This window comes from Astyanax mexicanus, chromosome 23 (genome assembly GCF_023375975.1).
Source record: "Astyanax mexicanus isolate ESR-SI-001 chromosome 23, AstMex3_surface, whole genome shotgun sequence".
Classification (NCBI taxonomy): domain Eukaryota; kingdom Metazoa; phylum Chordata; class Actinopteri; order Characiformes; family Acestrorhamphidae; genus Astyanax; species Astyanax mexicanus.
The window spans coordinates 14,290,542-14,308,975 of NC_064430.1; the positions used below are offsets into that span (position 1 = coordinate 14,290,542).

General features: G+C 35.7%; 2 protein-coding genes and 1 long non-coding RNA gene across 4 annotated transcripts; 2 read left to right on the plus strand and 1 right to left on the minus strand.

The window, feature by feature from the left end:
* Positions 1 to 594: 594 nt before the first annotated feature.
* LOC103035320 (low choriolytic enzyme) lies at positions 595 to 5,144 on the minus strand. Its single transcript, XM_049471227.1, has 7 exons — positions 5,110 to 5,144; positions 3,505 to 3,683; positions 3,273 to 3,390; positions 2,672 to 2,850; positions 2,455 to 2,536; positions 958 to 1,082; positions 595 to 847 (listed from the first exon to the last, which is right to left on the minus strand). Coding segments are annotated over exons 1-7 (705 nt in total). The 5' UTR covers positions 5,130 to 5,144; the 3' UTR covers positions 595 to 845.
* LOC111191949 (uncharacterized) lies at positions 3,575 to 9,603 on the plus strand. 2 transcript variants are annotated; one of them, XR_007429217.1, is made up of 4 exons: positions 3,575 to 3,691; positions 8,045 to 8,107; positions 8,776 to 8,877; positions 9,044 to 9,603. It is a non-coding gene; the product is annotated as an uncharacterized LOC111191949 (long non-coding RNA). The 2 variants fall into 2 exon arrangements; XR_002649742.2 differs by lacking the exon at positions 3,575 to 3,691 and adding an exon at positions 7,182 to 7,303.
* A 2,648-nt stretch (positions 9,604 to 12,251) lies between these two features.
* LOC103028535 (low choriolytic enzyme) lies at positions 12,252 to 18,404 on the plus strand. Its single transcript, XM_049471229.1, has 8 exons — positions 12,252 to 12,318; positions 13,336 to 13,380; positions 13,478 to 13,627; positions 15,032 to 15,149; positions 16,444 to 16,622; positions 16,715 to 16,796; positions 17,947 to 18,071; positions 18,243 to 18,404. Coding segments are annotated over exons 1-8 (768 nt in total). The 3' UTR covers positions 18,245 to 18,404.
* The last annotated feature ends 30 nt before the right edge of the window (positions 18,405 to 18,434 follow it).

Below are 18,434 nucleotides of genomic sequence, written 5' to 3' on the forward strand. Positions count from 1 at the left end.
TAGCAGTGGGTCGGCTGTATTATGTAGTGTACAGTGTTTTACCGTTCTTACTCTGTAAACACACAGTACTTACCCTCTAAAACATGGGCTGTATTATAAAGCGTTATCGAGCCATCTATAGGTGAGCTGTCAACCGCACACTGTGCAGCTTGATTTAGAGTGTGTCAGTGTGTCTTTGCTATTGTAACAACAGGAAAAGTACACCTTGCACAGTTCAGAACGGTCAAACGGCATATACTAATTCTAACTAATCTTTTTGGCGCAATGTGAAATAAACCAATCAGTGTGTAACTTGCCATTCTCTTTTAGAGTCTGGTGCTCAGCAGAGGAAACTGAAATGCATGTTCAAGCTGTGAAGGTGTATGAGAAGGTCATTTCTGGAACACCAATGGTATTTAACTTTGTATTCTGTTTATTGTTGATGTAAAAGTTTCGTCTTTGCTACTGCTAAGGTTAAGGTTAAAATTGTAATACCCTAAAAATGGCTAAAAACATTGTTCCTGTGTTTTTAAAAGTAACAGCAGTTTAATGTTTTAAAGAGATAGATTGTAGCTTTAATGTATAAAAGAATGAATAAAAGGAAAATACAGTATATCTGAGGACATGTGTTTATTAGGTATGTTGGTCCTGCAGCTTAGTGTACATTCAGCTCTCATGACACAGTGAATCAACAGACAAAGCTGTTTGATATTTTCCTTCATCAGAATCAAGATGACTTTATTTTAGATCATATTCACTGGTTATGTTAAATCAAGAAATCTCCATTTCTGTTTAGACAGCCACATATCTTCACTGCTGGTCTTCTTTGGCTTTGGTGTCTCCTAGGTCTCATGAGCGGAGTTCTCTTCTGAGGTATAAAATAAAATAGAATAGATGAATCAGAAATAGAAAGTCAATCATATAGTATAGTAAATAGGTGTCATCCTATTTTGCATAATTTGAATTAGTGATACTCACAGCATCCATAGAGTCTGTTAAGCCTGGCAATGTCGTTTTGGCTCATCTGGGTTCCCTGACCGAAAGACACGTTGGAGTTGGGGATGGGGACCATGGTGGCCTGACCGTTCTTAGAAAAGGCAGTTCTGAAACGAGAAGCAGCGAAATAAGCCAACAGTCCAAGAACACAATAACTACTGGTTAAATGCAGTGTTTTTGTTTTTAGCTTGTTGCCTGCACCCTGGTGGGCCACAGAGGTATTAGCTTTTGTCAGCCTATGGCCTATGATTCTGTTCAATGGGCTACACTAATTGTTGTGCTGTATTTGTTTAGATATGATGTGTGGTCGACAGAACATTGTGCTAGTTTAAGAGGTCTGTTGCAAAAAGTTGGGAACCTCTGATTTGCTGTGTTCTTCCTTTACAATGATACATTAAACAATATACATATTCTATAAGCAACAGTATACTAGGCTATACTATATTGCCTATAATGGCTCATATATACAATGAAAACATACTTAATGATCAACACATACACTGCCTGGCGAAAAAAGTTGCCACAAAAAAAAGGTCACATAATATTTTGTTGGATCGCCTTTAGCTTTGATTGCAGCATGCATTCACTGTGGCATTGTTTCAATAAGCTTCTGCAGTATTACAAGATTTACTTCAATCCAGTGTTGCATTTATTTTTTTAACAAGATCTTGCAGCAGCATTGATGATGGTAGTGTCTGACCACTGCACAAAGCAGTGCTTCTCCATCCAGCACATCCCAAAGATTCTCAATGAGGTTAAGGTCTGGACTCTGTGGTGGAGAAGCCATGTGTAAAAATGAGGATCTCATTCTCCCTGAACCTGAAACTCCTGGCATTGTCATCTTGGAATATGGCCGTGTTCATCAGGGAAGAATAAATCCATTGATGGAATAACCTGGTCGATATTCAGTATATTCAGGTAGTCAGCTGACCTCATTCTTTCAGCACATTCTGTTGCTGAACCTAGACCTGCAGACCAACTGCAGCATCACAGATTATTTACTCAATTAAATCCAGGTGGTGACTTGTATAATACTATATTAAATGAATCATATATACAGTATATTTTTGTACACAGTGTAATATAAAAAAAAACTGTATAAAGATCTCTGTACAGACGCTTTTCAGTAATACCTCTTGTTAAAGTATATTTTATATATTTTAGGAGTTAACAACAGTTAGAGCTGTAAGAAGAAACAAAACATTGGTCTTTTTTAAAATTTGAACATGTTTCTCATTTTGATGAAAGATTTCCCATTAAAAGGTAAATAAACAATATGAAACAATTATAGTTTAAGCATTAGGAGAAACCTAATATAGACTTAAATAATCTTCTCATTTTCAGCTAACACATATTATATGATGTTTTCCATGTTTGCCAGTCACTTAATTTTTGTAGGATCTGATTTTTTCAAGAAAACAAATAAACTGAATAAATAAATATTAGTTAGTTAGTTGATTAGTTTGGTGAAAGTTTCACCTGTGGTACTGCATGACGGAGTTGTAATCGTAGGGAGTTCCCTGGTTCAGAGTGTTGATCTTGTCAAAGGCATACTTGTAGCCTGAGGAGTGAAGTAAATAAAATCAAAGCATCCTTAATACAATCTTAATTCATGAACAGAATGAGGAGCAACATTTTGTTTGAAATCTCTTTTAAGCTCTGAAAGTGTCAGTATCAAAATGAAATCTAGGCTTACTATCAACGATGTTCTCCCAGACGACACGGATGTGGTTGTCGCGGTCACTGCGGCACTGTTCGTGGTTGAAACCCAGAGCGTGGAGCAGCTCGTGCTGGACGGTGTTGTGGTAGATGCAGCCGTTGCGGTCCAGAGAGACGGTCTGGCCATTTCCACGACGTCCAACATAGGAGTAACATCTGTAAAAAAGGGTTGACAACAACATTATGAATGTATTTTGAGGTATACACTGTATTGAAAAGGTAAAATCCTGCATTTTTATACTGTAATAAGGCTGAGGTAAGCATAGAGAAATTGCATCTTGGTAATTTTAAGTTTCTACTTTCCCTAACCCTAACTCCTTTGCCTTTCCACCAGTCTTACACACTGCTTTTGGATAATTTATGCCTTTATTCCTGGTGCTAAAATTCAAGCAGTTCAGTTTGGTTTGATGGCTTGTGATCATCCATCTTCTTCTTGATTATATTCCAGAGGTTTTCAGTTTGGTAAAAAAAAAAAGTCTTATTTTTTCAGATTCTAATTATATAATACTGACTGATTCTAGTGTTTTATCACAATTTTGATGTGTTAAATTTTTAAATTTAGATTTTGACTCTCCTACCCGCTGCGAGCCTCGATGCTGATGTAATCCCTCTGGTTGGAGCGCTGTGTGAAGCGGATGCAGGAGACGGAGGAGAAGGAGTCCAGGCCACGCTGGATCACCTGCAGCTCCCGGGAGGCTGAAGGAGAAAACAGAACCTTAAAAACACATTGTACTTTTTACACTTTACATTGGTTTAAGATATTCAAAGTGGTGAGTGTAACTGTAGTGGAGTACAGTAGTGCTGACGTACTGAAGTGGTTGGCAATGACGTAGGGCACGTACACCAGTCCGTTGGTGGATTTGGGCCACTTGCATCCTTGGGAGGTGCAGGGATCTGCGTTCCTCTCGCTGTTTTCATCATCCACAGCGATGTCTCCAATAACCTTGGGCTCATCAGGACCACGAACTGAATCAGAAACATCAGGACAACTGCATAGGTAATGTTACAGCTGTTCACTATTAATCTACATATATAAATACTACACAATACACAAACACACACACACACTGTGGTGTGATAGCTATGTCACTTGTATTTACAATTTGCGTTAACTTCCAGAAAAAACATGATAAAACTCTCAAAAAGTGAAAAAGAGGCAAAATGATTAGTGGTGTAATATCTCCCTCTGCTGGCCTCAGTGAGCATTGAACATACAACTATACATACAACTATGTGCTGTGGCTTAGCTCAACCCTGAGACACAGTTTCCGCTATTTAACTGCTACAGCTAGAATTATTCTGGGAAAGTTGCGTATTTAACATATAACATAACGAATACCGTACACTTCAGTATTCCGTACAGTCGACCTTTTCCCGTGATTTAAACAATAAACTACAATATTCTAAACTATTGTTATGTATAAAATATAATCTGGGGTCATTGCCAATCATTCCTCTTCCCATCAAAACATCTTGAACCGCCTGCATCGCCCGAAAACGGGTGGGTGGGGAAGGGATAACAACGCTGAGGCTAAGGGGTGAGGAAAACTTTATCGACAAAGTCACGTAAGGTTTTACCCACTTTTAACATCACATTTCACCCAAAATGCAACGTTAAACATCCAACTAACAGCATCTGGTGTTATATTTGATTGAGGAATTAATAATCATAGTTTATAACTTACTTCAAAAACGAGCTAACTCCAGCTCCACTTCATCTCTTATGAACAGCTGAGATTTTGTGCTGCAGCTTCAGTACAAAATCTTTCATTATTTTTTATTCATTCATACACAACTTATCATATCCATTTGACAAATACTTTCCTAAGCTTCTATGTCAGTCTAAGCTCATATGTTAAAGGTGGTGAAGTTTTGCAAAATACAGCCACCACGAGCGGAAATCTGAGGTGTACGGAACACCGTTGCCTGTTTGCTGGCAGGTGTACGTAATAACTGGGGTTTTATACCCAGTTTCCCCCATTTGATAAGACCCCCACTGCCGTTATGGACAGCAGGACTTGCTGACTGTTAAAGAAAGCTTATCTGTAAACATGAGCTAAAACTCATATGAACTCATAAGAAACTCCTATGATAGTTTATCAAGTTTAAATATGGATAACAATGCAGGTGCTGTTTTCCAACAGCTGTACTTTCATATGAACTATGCTAGGTTCTGGCTTTATGATATGGATCAGAATGAATTGGATTAATTCCTTGTGTATCAGTTGGATATATCCTTTTTTATATATTTTTCTCCCTGTCATTAGAGCAAAATTACCCAAAATATGGCCTAAAAATATTTTATTAAAAATATTAGTCTTACTTAAAAGTATAGGGCAAAATTCTTACAACCTTATTTTAACAAAAACCCACAAAACTTAATTTTACACTGACATTACTTAATAACAAACTTACGAAACCCTTGCACTATTCATTTTTGGTCATTTTCATTTGCGCATTTGCTGGCAGGTGTACTTAATACTGATGCACCAAAAGTAAACAATCAAAATTTACTTTGGTTGCTAGGCAGATATTCCATAGTTTAACCAATCACTGTAGCCTATTTGAACTCGGGTATTTTCGTAATATCCACTCAAACGTGGAAAATATCGAAACTGTATATGGAATACCGTTCACTTACGTTACTTATTATTACATAACTTATCTAGAACATTCCAGACTGGCTCTGCTGTAAATAATGGTAATATATTTGGTCAAAATCAAATCTGTGTAAACTACGGCTTTCAGATTAGGTGCAATTTGAGAAAAGATGGCAAATTACATTATGATGAGGGAAAAGTGATTAGCCTAGCTTAGCATCTCTGGTACTAAATGGTATGTACATTTTCAGAATTTAGAGGCAATGGTAATTATTATGGTACTGCAAAAGCAATAATTAAGGTGGCTTGGACTTTTCCAAGCCAATTTACAAGCTTATCTAACTAGACCATTGAAACCTCCAAAAATGGGATTGGTCAATTATTGGTGATAATTGTGTGCAGTTGTGTGTGAGGACATACCGATGTCTCTGTTAGCTCTCTCCAGCAGTTCTCCAACAGACAGATCAGCAGAAGTCTCTGCCGCATAAATAAATATATAAATAAATCAGTCAATAATGCTAATTATTTGCTATATAAGTTAAATGAGTTTGTATTAGAAATTGCATATAAACTTTTACTCAAAATTAGGCCTTTATTAAATAGTTAGCAACAGAGTCATTTGGTACTGATATTTTGTATACATCCAGAATAATGAACAAAGCTGTAGCTATAGCTTATTTTTTAAGCTACATGGTATCAAGAATCATCATCTGTAATGCCTTGTTAAAAAAAAAAAAAATTGAGGCATAAATGACTTATATATTAATGACACTATATTATTTAATATTTGTTTTGAATTCATATTGTAAATTACTTACCAGACTAGACATGATGTCACACATGGCAAAGAAGAAAAAAAAGAAAACAAATTAGGACAAATTAGGAACCTGAGATGTCTACCTTAAATACAGTAGTTTGTTACATTCCTAGTAAACATCTACATTGTTTTATGTTTTATGTATTGTCAATCATTTGTCCTATTACTATATTCCTGTAAAGCTGTTTTGTGACCTAGTCAGCTGTAAAAAGCTCTAAACAAATAAATGTGACTTGACTTAACTTGATTCCATAAACAAATGATTTTAAGTTGCACAGTATATATAGCTACTCAGCTTACCATTTGTGGTTAACCCTCCTATTATCTTTGGGGTCAATTTGACCCCATTCAATGTTTGAAGTCTCTAATAAAAATGGTTGACATTAGTTTTGTTATTCATATTTATTGTCTTTTCTCAATTTTATAAAGACAACAGATAAAAAGTAAAATGTTTCAAATGTTTCAATTTCAGTGTGTGTTTTATTGAGGCTGTTTTATGTGCATAAAACACAAGAAATGTCAATATTTTACACATATTTGTGTGGTAATAATGTTTAGATGATTAAAACTTTTAGTTTTATAGCCTTTCTCTAAAATATCTCTTCACTTTAGGCCCTAACTTCACAAGACAATACTTATAATACTTATATAATTCTAATATAACATTATCCTAATAACTAGGATGTAAACTATTATGTTACATGTTTTAAGAACGTTCCTGGAGCATGATTTCTGTAACTTTACAGACTAACCTGCCTGAAATCTTTTCAAAATATTGCTAAATGTTTTTATAAAGTTCTTTGTTAGCTCGGTTATATGTGACACAGATGTCTGTTACATTAGACACATAGCTCCTGTGCTAAACCAAGAAATCCTTACCACACATAACATGTCATGACTGGTGGATTGTGTGTTTGTCTATATGTTTGATGATTTCACTGTCAACCACACCACAATGTGCTTGTAATGTATCAGGCCTCACCTCCTCAGCTCTGACAGAGCAGACCACCAGCAGGGCCAGCAGACCCACAGTCACCTTACAGACAAACATGACGACCACAGACCTGCAGGAGGAGCCAGGGGATGTTGTTTTAAACAATAATCGTAATTGTAAAAAAAAAAGACATCCCTGCTGGCAGAGGCTCTCTTGGTTCTCTAGACAAGGGACAGCCTTGCTAAAAAAAAATTTTATGTAAGTATTGTGCAAAGAATTTTAATAAACTATGGTAATGAAAGGTGTATGTCTAGTTAACTCATGTTTTTAGTAAACATTACTTTACAAACATTGAGGCAACAAATGACCTCAAATTTCATAAGTAAATAAAGTAAAGTAAAAATTATTATTATTCTAATATTTATAAGTAACCTATACAGACTTACAGTGTGCTGGCTAAAGGTGGGACAAAATAATGATATTACAATATATCGTATTGTTTTTGTTTGCGTACATTATGGACAAAATATTTTTAATTGAAATATATGCGCTCTAAACTCACTTAGACTTGTCCTTAATTTGACTTAGTAAAGTTACTGATCATTACTCAACATTGTGGTGCTAATCTAATGGATAGGGTAAACTAAATGTAAAATCTAAAGCCCATCTAATGAAACTGGAGCTTGTTTGATCAAATTATTAAAAGTGATTATATTTCAAAATGTACATGTTAACAGTATTGTATGTGTTGCATATTACAACATATCTTATTAATGAATATCTGAATACATCTCTACAGATCTGCTGTATCTCTGACCTCCTTTAAAGTCACTACAGTCACAATCAGGACTTTAACAGTCATAGACAAACACCAAGTACATTTTACAAAGATTTTTGATATAAAATTATTCCTTTGACGTTTGCTGATTATTATATGTAATATACATAACTGTGTAAATAATTAGTATCTCTACCCTGCATATGTGTTCTTACCTCAAGGCTCTCAGAAGAAACCACCAGTCCAGGACTTTGTGACAGAAGGGGGTTTTATTCCCCCATATGGTAAGACCCCCACTGCCGTTACGGACAGCAGGACTTGCTGACTGTTAAAGAAAGCTTATCTGTAAACATGAGCTAAAACTCATATGAACTCATAAGAAACTCCTATGATAGTTTATCAAGTTTAAATATGTACAGGCTTCATGGATAACAATGCAGGTGCTGTTTTCCCACAGCTGTAGTTTCATAGGAACTATGCTAGGTTCTCGTTTTATGATATGAATCAGAATTATTTTGATTAATTCCTTGTGCATCAGATGGATATATCCTTTTTTATATATATTTTTAAAAATTACTCCCTGTCATAAGAGCAAAATTACCCAAAATATGGCCTAAAAAATATTTTATTATAAATATTACTCTTACTTAAAAATGTAGGGCAAAATTCTTGCAAACCTTTTATTTTTAACAAAAACCCACAAAACTTTTACACTGACATTACTTAATGACAAACTCACAAAAACCTTGCACTATTAATTTGTGGTGATTTTCATTCGCTCATCCCGGGAACCAGGCTTAAAGCACGAGGCTAGTGGCATTTGCGTCCTCGTCCTACAATTGCTGGAGCAAATGAGTCAATAATTGGTATTTTTTTTTATGTTTCTGAACTTCAAATAATTGTCTTGAATTAAATCATATCAAATGTTTTTTTTTTTGTGCCTTTTACACAGCACAGCAGCCTAACAAAATTCAAGAAATAAGAATTAACAACCCATAAAATGTAAAAACCCATTGTGGAAAAAAGTAGCAAAGAGGAACCAAGGCTCACAAAGGTTAGACCCATCCTCCTCTGATCAAAATTACTTAAAATAAATGTCTCTGTCATTGTCTGTTGAGATGCTCAGGTGGGTAATAACTATCCTTCTTAATAAAATTGCAGAAATGTTGCTCAATAATGAATCAGACTGTTTTTGAAATATATTTATGCTTCCTTTTCAGTTGCAGATTTTCTTCTATGTTTGTTTCAACCTGAGAAGAAAAGATGATAAAGATAAAAAAGAAAACACATTAAAAACACATGTACAACATTGTATTATAAAACCCCTGATCTGAACAAAAGTAGTTAAGCCTGCTATATAAGGTTATTGTGTGTTATTTAATGTTATTAAAGGATAATCCATATAATAAAAATGATATTTCCCTCATAGGAACTAGCAAAACTGTTTTTACTTAATTGTTTTTTTATTACATAGACATTTACCTACCGACTCTACCTATGCTGTTTCTCCTGCCTGATCAGAAGCTGTTTAACTGGCTCTAATATAATCACACATCGGTGCTGTTAATTAATGATGAAAACTAATAAAAACTACCAAGATAAATACTACACAGTGTTCTATAAATTACTCTGTACACTTGCGCAACAGGCTCAATCCAGCATCTAGTTTTTTTAGGGTGTATCATTTCACTCTCTGTTCCAAACTCTAATCAGAAATATTGACCTCTTTCTGAAAATAGAATGTGTGTAGAAGATGTATTTTTTAAACTATTTTAATTTACATTTCAAATACATTCCCATTTTTTATATAGTTTTGTATACTACACAAATACTAAATAGAGACACAGAAAGTAACACAAACCAGAACTAAAGGAAATCATCTCCTGCCACTTCAGGCACTGTAAATATAGAGCTTGAAAAGCAGATCACTAATATTGTTTTGTTTTGATGTTTTCTACTTCTTAATTTTTTTTCAGAATTATTAACTCCAAAACTGCTTAATGTAAAAACTTAATTCCAGCTGTGTATCATAGATATACAGCTCTGGAAAGAAAATAATAAGCCATAAAAATAGTTTTTTATTTTTTATTTTACCAAACTGAAAACCTCTGGAATATAATCAAGAGGAAGATGGATGATCACAAGCCATCAAACCAAGCTGAACTGCTTAAATTTTTGCACCAGGAGTGGCATAAAGGTATCCAAAAGCATTGTGTAAAACTGGTGGAGGAGAACATGCCAAGATGCTTGAAAACTGTGATTAAAAAACAGGGTTATTCCACCAAATACTGATTTCTGAACTCTTAAAACTTTATGAATATGAACTTGTTTTCTCTGCATTATTTGAGGTCTGAAAGCTCTGCATCTTTTTTGTTATTTCAGCCATTTCTCATTGTCTACAAATAAATGTTTTAAATGACAATATTTTATTTGAAATTTGGGAGAAATTATTGTCCATAGTTTATATAGAATAAAACAACAATGTTCATTTTACTCAAACATTTACTTGTAAATAGCAAAATCAGAGAAACTGATTCAGAAACTGAAGTGGTCTCTTAATTTTTTCCAGAGCTGTATATAAAGGCTTTGCCATGTGGGTCCTCCAGACCTCCAGACTTCTTCCTATACCAATTTTCTTGTGTTTCTAAGAATGAATGTGTGGGAAACAGCAATTAAATTATTTTTGTTAGAATGTTATATACAGTGTTATATATATACTTATATTATTACAGCATGTGATATTAACTGGAACTAGGTTTCTTCAGTTCAAACTAGTGCAAAATCAGTACATCAAGCATGGAAAAGCTGCACCTGGTGCCCTTGAAAGCAAGGTGACCTATATTAAAAACACTGATATCAACACTGTTGATTCTCTTATTGGAATACTCTGAGGAAAATCTTTTTTTTCCCATTTTTTTTAATATAAAAATGTGCTTATCACATTTAGTACATGGTGAAGGCTATAAAACCCCTCTTTCCTGAAAAAGATAGTACTTGTTTCATCTTGGAGACCTGAGGTAAGGATCAGCTTCTCTTTATTTATCTTTTATTCTGTTTTAATGCAAGGCTTATTTTACAAGTTTGTGCTTGGGATTATTGTCCTGTCGACAGATTTAGTATTTTAGAGGAAGATTTAGTGTTTTTTCTGTAGACTGAAGCTGGTTTTCATGCCGGGTTGAGACATGTTTCGCAACAGTTAACTGTACTTCAGTTTAATGATGCTGCCACCCCGTATAGTACTTCATTACTAGGATGGTGTAGTGGAGAAATGGCCAGTGGTACATGGTACATTTATCACTTTCATTTTCTGACTGTTTGAGGCCAAATTTGAAAATTTGAAGTCATTATTTCATTTGTACTATTTGGAATAGTGAAGAAGAAATGGGGTTTCATTTATTTTTCCAATGTTTCCATTTCTGCACATCACAATCAGAATTTCAGGAACATTAAATTAAAGAAAGATTTTTTTTTCTTTAGTTTTTCTGAAAATATGGTTGTGAAAGGCAGAAATGAAAAAAAAATTGGAAAATTGATGAAAATACATTTCTTCTTCATTGGCTAAATGTAAATAATGAAGCTTTACACACAATATTCTATTTTATATTTTAGGCTCAAATGGTTGGATGATTTAACTAATGAACATTACACTGACTGTATGTAATGGGTAGAGTTTTTTCACCGTTTGGCCACAAAACCTGGCTACCAAAACTCTAAACATTTTAATTTGTTTTCTTCTGTAATGTTTTCTTACCAGCCACCCCCGATACACACCTTTAATCAGAAAAAATACACTTCAGCAAATATTTAATATATTTTTCCCCCATATAACAGCTGATTGTCAAATTACTTTTAAGCTTGTGAAATATATGCACTGACTTGAAAAATGATCACATCCAAGGTATCTTTATGAGTATGTAGTAGAAAGTAACCATGTTAGCACACAGTGAGGGTTGGAAAAAATTTTTGGTATTGCGATATATTGTATTATTTTCGATATGTGGCTTTAAATATCAATATTTTTATTGAAACATTGACACTTAGACTCGGACTCTCCACCCAATTAGACTTACTGAAGTTACTGCTTCATTACTCAACTGCGGCAATAATCAATTGAATAGGTTTTTTCTGTTTTTTACTCATTTAGGAGAATTTACTTCCTCTTCAGTATCAAAGATGCTGTGAAGTATCATAGAAAATAGTCTTACAATGTATCCAGTATTGCAGAATCACAGTATCATAATATCATCATCACACTTTTTCACTATTTCATTGCCGTGCTATAACTCATCAAGTGGCAAGTTTAAGGTTCACATTAAAAAGCCAACTTCAGAATTTGAGACATGCTCAGGATAAAATACAATGTTAAATACAATAAACTCAATGCTAATTGTGGTATTGTGACTTAACTGGCTATACAGATTGCTGGCAATGATGTACAAGGCTGTGTGTCTGGTGGCTATTTTCCTGTTCTGCTCTGTCAGAGCTGAGGAGGTAAGTCACTTTAAAACACACATACATTTTCACACAGGTACTCAATCATGCAGTTATGTTTTGAATAATATAAGCTATAGTCCATAGGTTTGGGGGATTTGAGGATTTAGAGACCTCTCTGAGGAGAATGTGTAATTACACACAGCATGTGGAAGAGTACTGTAATTAAGATAATGATTTCCATTATTTTCTCAGCCTCCATTGTCTGCAGTAGCTAGTAAAAGAAAATGTTCAAAAAAAGAGTTGAGCAGAGAGATGTTAGTTGTCTATGTTAATGTTGCGACGCTGAGAGTCTGACGTTAAGTGAAGTTTAAGGGTGAACTTTACCTAGCATTCAGTGCTATATCTTCATAACTAAGGCTGTATCTCTTAAAACATTTTGTTTTTTGAGTTTTAGAAATGTTAAATTGACTGTGGGGGGAGGCTGGTAGGCGTTCTCTGCTGCAGTGCTGTCAGCCAATCAAAGGCGATATGTTTGCGTGTATGAAAATTAATGAGCAAGAGCCCAATCCTGTCTTACTTCAGAGACCTTTAGTTTAGTGATCTAAAGCAGGGCTAAATAGAAAATAGCACTTTTTTTTCACAAAAAACATCTCACATGGCATTTTTCCATACTAGAAACCACAACTAGACATTTTAAAATGAAGGGAAAAAATGATGGAATGAGACCTTTAAACAAACCTACCAGACCACCCTGTGTTTAAGTGAATATATTAGACATTGCATGGATGATCATGCCAGGACAATGATACTATTAATATTATATTAATAGTGATACTATATAATATTATATATTATTTGTCCTCTCACAACCAGTAATACTACTGATTTCAGCCTAAAAAAGAAATTGCTGCTTAAATAATTTAATTACTTGTCTCTTGTGTCTCTGTTTGTTTCCCCATGATCCTCTCATAGCCTCGTAAGTTTTGAGCACTCCTCAAGTTTAAAATGATATATGAATCAAACTATCATACTTTGTCATATTGTGTTCTAATATTTATCTATCAATTCTCTCTACTAGTGTTGTCTGTTGGTGAGCTGTTGGAGAGAGCCAACAGAAACGTTGGTATGAATAATTTGTGCACACTCATTTCATTTTATTCCACAACCCCTGTTTTTTAGACTGTGTGTAACTGATATATCTTCTCTGTTGTGTGTTTCAGTTCGTGGCCCCGATGAGCCGAATGTTATTGAAGACATTGCTGTAGTCAACAGTGAAAGGAATGCTGACCCCTGCACTTCTCAGAGCTGCAAGTGGCCCAAGTCCAGTGATGGCAAGGTGTATGTGCCATACGTCATCGTCAACCACTTCAGTACGTGATAAATGCATCTCATCCGCTCATCCACACTGTGAAACTGTTCACTGTCTTGAGCTAGTAGTAAATAATTTAGCACTGAAGTCTGAGCTAAGTTAACTAATGCAGAATGTATGTTAAAACAAACTGGCAGGGGGAGCCAAGTGGTCCAGCGGTCTAAAGCGCTGCCACTATGAGCAGGAGGTTGCAGGTTCAAACCCCCGCTTATGCAGCTTTGCCATCAAGCTGCCGGTGCTCAGAGGGAGCACAATTGCCCCTGCTCCCTCCAGGTGGGTAGATGGCTCTCTCTCCCCACATCACTCCTAGAGTAATGTCCGCAGCACAGGGCGTCTGTGAGCTGATGTATCAGAGCCGAGCCGCTGCGCTTTCCTACAATCACTAGAAAAGAAGCGGTGGCTGACTTCACATGTTTCGGAGGAAGCATGTGCTAGTCTTCACCCTCCTGATGTGTTGGGGCATTACCAGTGATAGGGGGAGTCCTAATGAGTGGGTTGGGTAAATGGCTTTGTAAATTGGGGAGAAAATGGAAAAAAATGTAAATTAAATTACAAAAAAAAAAAGTGGCATTGGGGCATTGAGTGTGGATGTGATTTCTGCCAAAGTTGATTGTTTGTTCGCATTGACAATTCTTGCCAGAAACTGTTGATCACGATCATTACCACCCGCCCACAGTTGAGGTATTCCAGACACAACTTTAAAAATAGAAGGTCTCATCCCTCTGGCACCCATTATCAGGCCTTTATTTAAATGATTATTTTACATACTGTTGACCTTTATTTAAATGATTATTTTACATACTGTTGACCCATGACTTGTGTGTGGCATGTCAGTTTATTCTAAACTAGACAAGAAATTTGAAATGCTTTACTCAATATTTAAACTATTTTGGAAGCAACAGTATATTTTTTGATACCTCGAAAATTTGTCTTGAAAATCAAAACCGTTAAATAAGTGTTGTTAAGAATTATCAAAATGTTGGGATATAGACCACGCCTCAATTACCTAAGCTCCTCCCCTAGTCCTAAATATACCTCCCAGTCGCTCCTCACCTTTGTGACTATTGACCTCGCACCCTCCTCCACCCCATCACGACCCTCCTCTTCATCACTCACCTTAGCTGTGAGGGAGACCTCTGTGCCCAACTGTGCCCCAAGCAACATCAATCTCAGTTTACACCCTACCCAGCATCACTCTGGCATGATCTATTATATCAAATCACAAACTTTTTCAATGAATCTGAGGCCTGGACTCTTCAGCAGTTTGATTTGCATTGCTCTTCTTGATTGTCTGTTATGTTTTCTTATTATAATCAGATAAAATATATATTTTTTAGTCATTTTAGATTAATAAACTAATTATTTGGTACAATTCTGAATACGTTTCATTTTGTTTCTCTTTCAGCTTCCCGGGAGCTGCAGGTGATCCAGCGTGGCCTGGACTCCTTCTCCTCCGTCTCCTGCATCCGCTTCACACCACGCTCCAACCAGAGGGATTACGTCAGCATCGAGTCTCGCAGCGGGTAGGACTATAGACTGGAGTACAAAATACTTTTAGTACATGCTGTTTTAGTACATGCTGGAATATATTAATAATTGTATTTATACCTACATGTAGCACATTTACAAGTGCTTTAAAAGTCTCTCAACTTATCCTGTAATTTTATGATCACATGTTGGAACATATGCCATGTGTTTTTGCAACTATAGTTTACAACTGAAGCCCCAGGGAACCTTTTTAATTACCTACGCTAATGTGGCTTTGTGGGCACACCATAGTGTGCTCAAAGTGTGCTCACGAATGATGTTCCAAGAACTGCAGTATAGCTTGATCAATACATTGCCACATATTTCAAGAACCCAAACAGCAAAACCAAAAGCTTTCTCTATTCCTTAACATGTCCAACTTGACAGTGTCCCAGGTATTCTCTGAATGCAGGTTTATAAGTGAAACACATCTTAGCTTCTTTTTTTTTTTCGATAGCATGATTATTCTGGGCCAGGTCTCGCCACATCACATTCTACTGTGTTGTGCTTTTATTAAAAGATTCTGTATAAATGGAATTTATTTGAGAAGAGTATATTTATGTCCACTTGAACCAAACTAACTGTGAAATGAAAAGTATTCTTTAATAATAAAAGTAGTAGTTTCTTTCTGTTTGCACATTTTTCAAATACAGCTGAAAACTGCAAGAAAATATGTGACAAAAGACAAAGTATTTGACAGTAATAAGTAGTGCCCACATGATGCTCATTTCTGGGATTTTCTACTCCTCACATTTTAAAAATAGCCTCATTAGTCCTAATTAATTTTGGCTTGTTTTCAAGCCGTTAAATTCAATTAAATTCAGTATTCAGATAATTTGAGTGACTCTGATTATGGTGTGATGAGAAGTATAAACATTTACCATTCCGACAACCTTTTGGTTTATACATGATTAATCTCACCTGCACACGTCATGCCCACACTCCAGCAAGAACATACCAGATGTATGGAGTCTACTATGAAAATGATTCGTCCAGAGACTCAAGAGAACTTGAGACAAACATCACATTAGGGTTTAACTGTAATATGTTTGCATTGTAATAAAATGCATTTTGAAACCAGTACTTTTACAGTATTTATTTTTAGACCCTAGTATATATAATTCTACCTGAGTAATTAATGTGAATACTTTGACACCTTTGTTTTCCACTTAGGAGTCCTAAAATAAAATGAAGGAAAAAAATGAAAACAGTTTACGGACAGTTTAAGGACTACTTTAAATTCAGACAATGGGGTTTGTGGCACTCACTCTGTCTATGTTTATTTGGCAGATGCTACTCATACGTCGGGCGCATTGGAAATGCCCAGACCGTCTCTCTGGATCGCAACGGCTGCATCTACCACAACACCGTCCAGCACGAGCTGCTCCACGCTCTGGGCTTCAACCACGAGCAGACCCGCAGTGACCGCGACAACCACATCCGTGTCGTCTGGGACAACATCATTGACAGTACAGTCCTGATTTTAATTTTTCTTTCAGATTTTGCAGAAACATTTGACAGGCATGTTGTTTCACCAGTTCATGTCTTTCTTCTTTACCAGACATGAAGCACAACTTCAACAAGATCAACACCCTGAACCAGGGAACTGCCTATGACTACAACTCCGTCATGCAGTACCACAGGTCAGCATTCCAGCCTCTTTTAATTATAGCTATATCTTTATTCTTCTTCAGTGGACATGAACTGTCCTAGACAAGTTATGTCTAAGGGCGTTTTCAATAGGACGTGCAGCACAGATGTACACGTAGTAACAGGAGTCACGTAGCTGCGAGCAGTGAATGCAGCACAGACAATGAATCCATGTGCAGAAGCACCATGGTCAGCACTGAGAGCAATGGTTTGTTGTCACACGGCCAGAAGGCCTGATGTCATGGTGGAGAGTGCAAAATCATATGATGCCAGATTACCATTTAGATCGTCTTCATTGCAGACACATTGGCTTCCCAATGTTATATTACTGAGGTTCTGCAATTAGTGGAATCGGTTGGCAAAAACTAGGCAAAATATATGTAAATTAAGATATCTGCCAATGGGGTAAGCAAATGTTTCTTAGTAAGAAGCAATCGTCTCAAAATGTGTGATGTAAGATTTAAATCAAGCAAAAATCAATTACTGATGTTTTGCCCTAAATTTGGACACAGGAATCAGAATATCTTTTTGTGTCTATTTTGAGTTCAAATTACTTAAAATTAGGTTAAAATTCTGATTAAGTTAATTATTCCTAAATTAAGCAAAATAATCTAACACTTACGATGCTTAGTAAGACAAAAAGTCTTATCAGAGAGGAAAATAAGATATATTGCCTTAAAATAAAAAAGTTCACATGCTAAGATTTAGTTTTTTATACTATGCCATATCTAGCCACTTTACCAGATCTACTGTATGTGTGGGATGCTTTTTGATGCACTTTCCACACTATAAACACCCCGTAACGAAACATCAGCAGGAACTGTGTGAATATTCAAACTGAATGGGATGGACTATCGCAGTACACTATTACGAACCATTACTCTAACTAACTCTGTGCCAAGACATCTGGCATGTTGCAACACAAATGCGTTTTACACAACTGTATCATCTGTATGTGTAGCTTAATAAATATTTCCCATCAGTTTAATTTTTCTGTTTACTTACTATTCCTTTTGAATATCTTGGCTGCATCTAACAAATTCTTCTTTTTGGGTGCACCTATTTATTTGACAATAATTTTTTTGTATTTATTATTAAAAATATAAAATGTTGCAACGTTTATCTTTACACTTATCATTCCAGGACTGCTTTCTCCAAGAATGGTCAAGCCACCATGGTCCCCATCCCCAACTCCAACGTGTCTTTTGGCCAGGCTACCCAGATGAGCCAAAATGACATCACTAGGATCAACAGACTCTACGGGTGCTGTAAGTACACACGCAACACTTACAATACCATACCAGTAGCCATACTCAAATCTATAGCAATGTAATAATCAAGTAATAAAACCGTCTCTATAATGCTACAATGCTTTTAAAATATGAAACTTTAATAATGTATGAAGTATGTTGATTCATTATTTTATTTTTAATCTTTAGAAACAGAAGACCTCCCTCATCCACTGCTCAGTCACAGCAGGAGAAGACCAATGGCAAACTGCCGTCACTGCATGTTAGTGATCCACCAATGCAGGGTTATTTGACAGAATATCTGTTTTAAGAACTGAGCCTTAAAATAAATAAACACTCAACATTCACTCATCAAGTTCTTTGGCTCTCTGAATTGCACAT